An 8,755-nucleotide genomic window follows, 5' to 3' on the forward strand; every position below is an offset into this window, starting at 1 on the left:
CCCCCTCTTTTTTTTTTTTTTTACTCTGCTCCTTTAGTGGTGGGCTCTGTAGTCTGCTTTAGGCATTTTGGCTTTATTATCCTGCACATAGGTGCACAAGGGTTTAGGCTAAGGTCATGACAGGTTTTCTATGTTCTGTTTCTGTTTTGCAGGTTCAGGCTCCTGAAAAAAGCAGACCTCTTAAAACGTGTGTTTCTTGTAATTTTAGTTGGCTTTATTTTCTAAATGTATTGTAATGAAATGTTGTTTTTAGTAGCATCTGTGCAGGTACCAGTTACTGCTACAGACAATTGATGCACAATACAATATGGATGCATGTGAATGCTGAGAAATAGAAATTGAGTCCTTATTTTCAGTTTTGTCCCCTGTAACCGCCTCCACAGACTGATGGATTTTCCCATAAGCATATAAAATACTTAAAATTATCTAAGCCAGAAATTCCCTATCCTTACTAGGGTAAGGAAAAGAAACTGAGAAGTCACTGTAGTTTTATATAATTTGAAGTGGACTAAAATGTCAGTGGTCACACTGTCATCTTAGTCCACTCCAATTAGTTCAGCTAGGGTTTAAAATTAATGGGAACATGTGGGTATTGATTTGGAGTGTATCCCTTCTGGCCAGACACATCAAACATTGATGTTCTGTGGTACATTGGCCTTTAATTTTTTAATATTAGGACATTACATTACGCATTTTTTTCTATTCCCAGCTTCTGGTGATGAGAGGGTTATTTAAACCCCTTGCCTTAGACTCTGGATCTGGATGGGAAGCATTTAACGGCCAAGGTTGTGTATATCACAAACCATGCTGAAGTGTTTTATATGCAGGAAATGCCTTTGTCAATGAGGTAGAAACAATATATACATTATTAAGTCTTTCGCTGCCAAGGCCTTTTTTCCCTGTTTTTTGCACACAATCCACATTTTAGGTCTGATAATGACTTCAAACCCCCAAAACATAAATTTGCTGAAAGCCAACACCCTGTAGAAGAAAATGGTGGCAGTTGCAAATTTTTAACGTTCAAAATTTTTATTTGAAAATTGCAAATGTACAACAAAGCTTCACTGATCGCAAACTACAGTGTAGCAATCCTCAACAATACAGTTTTTGGAAGTACAAGAAACACATGCAACAATGAACATAGTACAAGACATAGAAAGAGAGGTGGGATCTCCTAAGACTGGTCCAGACTAATACATTAAACACAGCATAAAATCACAATAATTTCTCTCCCGTTCATTGAAGGACACAGGCAACAGATCGTAGATCCTGAATGGTAGGGTAATATCGCCACCTGCAGGAGAAGGACGCTAGGCACAAAACTAAAGACCAATTACAGCCTAGGGGCGGCCCCTGCCGGTGGCCAAACCCCCCACCTGCTGACAAGTCTCCAGTTTTTTGCCTAGCGTCAGGAGTAAGGAGCTAAACATTTTTCTCTGGAGAATTTTTTTCCTTTCTTCCGTTTGTTTGATTTTTCTTCTAGCAAGTGTCCCCAGGGCGACAGGCTGGATGACTGTAGATCCTTAAACAGGTTTTGTGACCAAGGCCCTGGATCCCTCGGCGGAGGCCGTGGATGCCCTGGTGGCTCCTTGGGGTCCTTACGGTCTGATTTACACCTTTCTTCCACTATGTCTGTTGCCACGGGAGAAGAAAAAGAAAGGAGAGAGGGCAGTAGAGATTAGGGTGGGGATGGAGATAGAAGGGTAGAGGTCCGGTGGACATGTAAGCGGAGGAGATATCTTTCTAGTTGGTCATGGGTGAAAGCACAAGACTTCAGATGGTGATCAAGCGTCTATTGAAGGTGGGTGGCATATAGTGTTGTATCCAGGGGGACCAAATAGTTTCAAATTTCCCCATAGAGTTGTCTAATTGTGCAGATCTCTTTTCGTGGGACATGATCCAGGTTATATACTGTTTGGTTCTGGAGATGCTAAGAGTAGGGGATTTCCATGATATAGCTATTTCACGTTTAGCCGCTGATAGCACCTGTAGCATAAGTTTCCGTTTGGTTAAAGGGAACCGTATGGGGACATTATTAAGAAGAGCTAAGGAAGGGTCTTTAGGTATAGTTTCACCGTTGAGGATCGTAATCATGCGGAAAATTCAATCCCAAAACCTGGAGGCTATGGGACAGGACCACCATATATGGTAGTAAGTGCCATGTTCAGGACATCCTCTAAAGCACAAAGGGGATTGTTGAGGTGCGAAGGAAGCTATTCTAGTAGGGACCATGTACCATTGTAGAAAAACTTTATAATTAATTTCCAAAACGTTGGTATTTTGTGAGCATGATGTGGTATTCTTCAAAATGTGTTGCCAGTCGTCTTCACTAAGATTATGACCAGTATCCTGTTCCCACTTCTGGACATATGAGGGAGGGGGGGGGATTAACAGGGAAGAGTAGTGAGGAGTATAGAAGGGATATCAGCCCGGGGCTGTGTGGATCATCACGACATATCGGTTCAAAAGATGAGATTCTGTTCTGAGAGGTCTTTCGGGCTGTAGTCTTAGTAATGAAATCTGCTATTTGCAAGTGCCTAAAGAACTTCCTCCCATGAAGGTCAAATTTATCTTTCAAGTATGAAAAAGGCTTTATGCCTGTATCAGTCTGGAGTTTCCAGAATTTATGTATGCCTTTGTCAGACCAAGTTAAAAAGGAGGCTGGTGATTCCATTGCTGGTAAGAAGCCCGGGTTAGATAGAAAGAACAAGAGAGGGAAGTGGGAAGAGATGAGACCTGCAGAACCTTTGGAAGAGTCCCAGAGACGCAGAGAATGGGATATTATTGGATTGTAAGTGCGAGGGCGGTGTTTTGGGGGTAGCCATAGGATATTATCAATGGCGATTGGGTGTAGAAGCTGAGCTTCGATTTCAACCCAGTAAGGGATTTCAGTGACAGTGTGGTATTTAGCAAGTTGACTAACTTGGGAAGCAAGATAATATTTTATAAGGTGGAAACGAGACCATTGAATACAATGGGATTTATATTTTTGAGCGTTTTGTAGAGCGTTCGTCGAGCGTAGAACGCGCTACAAAACGTTCAGGTGTGAACGAGGGCTTAGCTCTGAGGAGAGAGCAGAGATGAATCAGCACATCTCCTCAGAGCTGAGTGTGTTCTGTGTTATGAAGAATCTCCTGCACTTGTTCTGTAGACCTTCTCTCTGTTTCCTCAGATCTCTCCCTCTCCTGGATCAGATTTACTCTGCTGACCCAAGTCCAGATTCCTCAATGTGCCCCCCTCCCCCACCAATCTTGTAATTTACAGATGACTGTTAGAACAGATAAATTAAAAAAAACATTGGGGGGTAATTGATCAAAACGGGAGCAAACAGAATCTGGAGCTGCTGCCCATGGCAACCAATCAGCTTCTATTTTCAGTTTGCTCAGGTAAGATTTGAAAATTAGAGATGCTGATTTGGTGCAGTGCAAATCTGGTCCAGATTTTGCCTGCTCCAGTTTTGATAGATCCCTCCACTGTGCAGGGTCACCCAGGTATGTGTGGGATCACCAGAGCTTATTTGGTGTCACAGGAGATGTGTTGGGTCACCGGGGATGTGCGGGGTTACTGGAAATTGATTGGTGTCACCGGGGAGGGATGTTCCTAAAGAAATCCATTTTATAGAGACAAAATATAACGGATTTATTTAGCAATCACCACAATCCTCCAACCTGTAGTCACATCTCCTGGTCACTCTGCACTGCCCAGCCCAGGGAGGGAGTCCACTGTGAATATTATGCATGTTCACGAGAGAAGCAAAGCATTGTGGGAACAGGTTCCTCCCCTACACTGTAGTTTCCTCTGTACAAATCAGCCTGGCAGCCATTTACAAAAACATGTGGAACCTTAGAGGACAACTAAAAAAAGTAAGTTTTTCTGTTTATATCCAGGATCTGCATATGCCGCCATCATCTACACATCGTGTACATTGCTGGCATATGTTTCTTTAAAAATGCCCCCACAAAGGTGGAAATGTCGTTAGTCTATTTCCACTTTTGCAGTCAAATTTGAGAAAACCCTCCTATATGGTTTGTTTTGCCATTCACACAGCATAATTCAATCCCGGGATCCACTAGCCCATCTGCGGCCCGGGACCGGCTCGGGAGGGCATCAGGAGGTAAGATGGGAGGGAGATCAGCATCTTCCTCCTTGCTGATCTCCCTCCGAGGTCTGAATGCAGAAATGATGTGTATTACATCACTGCCGCATTCACCTGTCAGTCATCTGGCTGCTATAGCCAGAGAGAAGCAGCTGATGAGGCAGATCTGTGCTTCATCTGCTTCTTTTGGGGTCCCCAGATGACATTAGGGGTCTTCGAGACCCCTAATGTCTCCATAAAGAGGACCTGTCAGTGTGTCTTTGCTATTATATAGGGGGGATTGTCATCCCCCTATGTGATAACAATAAGTGTAAAAAAAAAACACAAAAAAAAAAATCCCCAAATTTTTAAGTCCCCCACCCCCACATTTACGCACATATAAACGTAAATACGCGTTCAATGTGCCAGCGTGCGAAAATGACAATTGCGCTACACGTTGCATATCGTCGTGAACGTCTGAGTGAGAGCAATCATTCTAGGGCCATCAATCACTGATAACACTAAAACGATGAGCGGTAAAAGCTTTAAAGTGTTGCCTATGGCCAATTTTGGGTATTGTAGTTTTTTGTTTAGGTTTGCGCGCGCGTGCGCAATTTTAAGGCTTGACATGTTCGGTGTCTATTTACCCGACGTGACCCTTTCTCTTATATTTTAGCAAAAAATTGGGTAATAAATGTTTTATCATTTAATTTAGGGGAAACAGTTAAAAAAAAATATTTCGGTAATTTTTCCTTAATATATAGTAAAACATGATTACCACCAAAAGGAAGCTCGATCTGTCCCTAAAAATATGTATAAAATTCATTTCAGTACAGTGTTGCATGACTGAATAAATGTCTGTCAAAGTAGCGCAGCGCTGAATACGGAAAAATGGCCTGGACAGGAAGGGGGTTTAACACCACGGACTTCAAGTGGTTAAGTAGCAACGGCAGCATTTGTTTTCTTTTAGAGGAAGGGTTCAAGCCATATGAATAAAAGCTGAGCTTTGTATATACCCTGTACCATTGTTTTGTTTTTTTCTCCCAACCCTTTAACTGCCACTTTTGTTGGACATTTAGGCCTTGTGCGTTCCAGAGCGGTAGCTGCTGGAACACACCGTGATCGCTTAGAAATAAAATTTCCCGCGTTTTGGGGCGGGAGGGGGCGTGGCCAGACTTTACCAGCGTTCCATTCCACTGCAAATGCAAAAAAAAGGGCTGGCTCTATTTTTTGCGTTTGCAGTGGAACGCAACGCTGGCAAAGTTTTGCCACGCGTCCAATCACACTGAGGGCGGGGGGCGTGAAAGCGGTGCCATTGAATTCAATGCACCGCCATGCCCCCTCCCGCCCCAAAAGGCAGGGAATAGTTTCTTAGCGATCGCGGTGCGTTCCAGTAGCTACCACTGTGGAACACGCACACACTTTCGGTGTGAACAAGCCCTTAGCCTGTAAAAAAATAAAATAAAATCATAGATCTACTGGCAGAACCAATTGTTAACACTTTGTTACGCGGTGGACTCAGAATAAAATACCTTTAACCCCTTCATGACTGAGGCCCTTTTTTCATTTTTTGCACCCATGTTATATTCCACATTTTAGGCCTGAAAATGACATAAAACCCCCCAACATTATATATTTTCTGAATGCCAAGACCCTATAGAATAAAATGGTGGTAGTTGAAAATTTTTATGTTGCGCAATATTAGCGCAACTCCTTATTAAACCCCAAAATTTAGTGACAAATTTAATTAAATGCCCCAAAACACAACAAATTACCCATTTTTTAATGAAATATAAAAGATGAGGTTACAACGAGTAAAACGATACCCAACATGCCCAGTTTACAGATTGCGTGCGACCGTGAAACGGCGAAAAACTGCAGTACCCCAAAAAGTCAATAAAAGACGCTTTAAAAGCCCCCACAGGTCATCAATTTAGAGATACCCCAAAATACTGGCCCTAGAATTATTGCTCTCACTCCGGCAGACTGTATTGTATATGTAATTTTATGTAATTTTTTTTAATTTGGCCCATAGTTACACTTAAATGATGCTGAAGTTAGTTGCTACTGTTTTGCAGAGGAATTTTCCTGGCTAGGTTTAGAATTTGTCTACCGCCTTCTGAAAAACATGGTTGCTTATATTTAAAATTAAACTCGCAAACATTTTTTAAATATTTATTTGTAGAGTAGATGCAACGCTTTCCCTTCCTCTTTACTCTCTGTACCTCTCACACCACCTCTTTGTTGGGAGATGCATTTCTGCTAAAGGCTTGTTTATTCAATGATAACTGTCACCAAACAGAACAAAGGGCTTTATTTTGATGATATTTTCTTGCAAAAAGTATGTGATTTTTTTTGCAGTCTATAGAAAAGAATGTAAAGAAGAAAAAAAAAGTCAAAAGTAATGTTACTGTCCAATATGCTACTGTCAGTATTACTATATACAACAAAGTATATATCTTATTCTATATATTGTCCCATTTATAATGACACTAAAATCATTCAGTTTCAAAATGTTGGAAAGCATTGAAAAAGTGCCATCTTTTTTTTTTTTTTGCAACACTCATTGTACTGTGAGAGCTGCAGCCTGACAGATTGAACTGTCACTGTGCCTCTCTGAGGAAAGCTCAGTGACAGCTGCAAGGTGGATTGTTTGTAAACCTCATGATCACCATGATTGGCTGTCATGTTGATCACATATTTTGGGTCTACACTGAATAGTTCCTGATTACTGGTTGAAATCAGCAGCTGTCATTTGGCAGTGCTGCCTCAGAGCTAGGAGCTTGTTAGCTGTGCCCTCTGTTTTACAGTGGTGCATAGATTATCATTTTCTGTGCTTAGGGCTGTATGGTAAATGGTTAAATTGCGCACATACCAATCACTGCCAACTCCTACAATTTCGGCTCCATTCACACTTAGAGGTAGTTTGCGGCTATTACTATAGCTGGAACGTGCAGAATCCGTCCATAAAATCCCCTTTGGACTATTTTGCGGGACTGCGTGGATACCACAATAACTAAGCATTGGGGGGAATTTATCAGAACTGGAGAAGACAAAATCTGGAGCATTTGCCCATGGCAACCAATCACCTCCCTTCACTGTGTTCAGTTATGATTTAAAAATGAAAGAGGCTGATTGGTTGCCATGCACAGCTGCGCCAGATTTGTCTGCTCCAGGTTTGATAAATTCCCCTCATTGCGTTTTATGTTTAGTGTGGTTCCACGTGTATCTGTACGGCCAAATACACGTGGGGAAAACTGCTAATGTGTGGATGGAGCCTTACTGTGGAACTGGCAAAAAAAGGGGCAGCATCTAGAGAGAGCAACCCTTTTCATGCAGATATCTTTAGACAAATTTGGAGATTTTGTTTGTCTGAAACGCACTGATAATACTGCAATAACACATTTGTTTGGAATTCTTGTGAATGTCACAATAAGGGCATGTAATTGATCAAAAGGTGCAATCATCTTTGTGTTATAAACCTGAGCAGGTAATTCTTTTTTAATTGTAACATGTGAACATGCTGAAAAGCGATCCATGTAGATCAGTTTAGCTATTTGACATCATTGACATCTATGCGTAGTTTTCAAATAAATGGCAATGGATATCCAATGTTGAAGGAGTAAATAAAAACGCGAGAAAATGGATATGTGGGACCTACCCATTTTTCCTTTTTTCCTCAGCCTGGCTCTGGGCTCTAGGTCATCCCCCAGGTTCCAAGATACTGATTTGTCAGATACTTGCTTATAAATCCTCTATAAGGGGATTTTTTAATTGAAAAACTAATTAGTTTTGCTCTCTTACAGACTAGCTTGGTGTCTTTGGAAGGTCTTACCAAAGTTGTTGATCCCTCCCAGCTAACTCCTGAATTTGAAGGCTGCTTGGAGTATAACCATGAAGAATGGATAGAGATTAGGGTAGCATTTGAAGATTTTATCAACAATGCTACCCACATGCTTTCTCGACTAGAGGAGCTGCAGGAAATGCTTGCTAATAAAGAACTGCCGCAAGACTTAGAAGGTGCCAGGAGCATGATTGAAGCACATTGTCAGCTAAAAAAAAGGGTGACAAAGGCACCAATTGAAGATATTGATAATGAAGGACAGATGCTTCTGCAGAGAATTCAGAACAGTGAACGTTTTCCCAAGAAAAATTCAAGTTCTGGCAATGCTGACCTTCAGAATTTTTTACCCAAAGTTTCTACCATGTTGGACAGGCTTCATTCTACAAGGCACCATTTGCATCAAGTGTGGCAACAGCGAAAGTTGAAATTGGACCAGTGCTTTCAACTAAGGCTATTTGAACAAGATGCTGAGAAGGTAACTATTTATTAATGTGTATAAAAGAAACAAAAAAAAAGGTATTTCATAGCCTTGTTTTAATCCTCACCAAAAAACACTATGTATGTAAGTTTGTGTGTGATGATAGCTAGAGACACACCTATCTCTCTCACCCCTTCTCTCTCATCCCTTCCCTTCTCTCTCATCCCTTCTCTCTCTCTCTCATCCCTTCTCCCTCTCTCTCATCCCTTCTCCCTCATCCCTTCTCTCTCCCTCATCCCTTCTCTCTCTCTCTCATCCCTTCTCTCTCTCTCATCCCTTCTCTCTCTCTCTCATCCCTTCTCTCTCCCTTATCCCTCCTCTCTCTCTCATCCCTTCTCTCTCTCTCATCCCTTCTCTC

General features: G+C 41.7%; 1 protein-coding gene across 1 annotated transcript in view; it reads left to right on the plus strand.

The window, feature by feature from the left end:
* Positions 1–8,394, plus strand: part of LOC108803920 (triple functional domain protein-like) — a gene marked incomplete at its 3' end in the record, with an annotated part of 9,546 nt that extends 1,152 nt beyond the window's left edge. Inside the window, exon 2 of the mRNA XM_018575708.1 lies at positions 7,882–8,394. Within this exon, the coding sequence (XP_018431210.1) occupies positions 7,882–8,394 (513 nt within the window). The remainder of the gene's footprint in view (positions 1–7,881) is intronic.
* Between the last annotated feature and the right edge of the window lie 361 nt (positions 8,395–8,755).

The sequence above is a fragment of the Nanorana parkeri genome, unplaced genomic scaffold (genome assembly GCF_000935625.1).
Source record: "Nanorana parkeri isolate BGI_ZX_2015 unplaced genomic scaffold, ASM93562v1 scaffold4456, whole genome shotgun sequence".
Classification (NCBI taxonomy): domain Eukaryota; kingdom Metazoa; phylum Chordata; class Amphibia; order Anura; family Dicroglossidae; genus Nanorana; species Nanorana parkeri.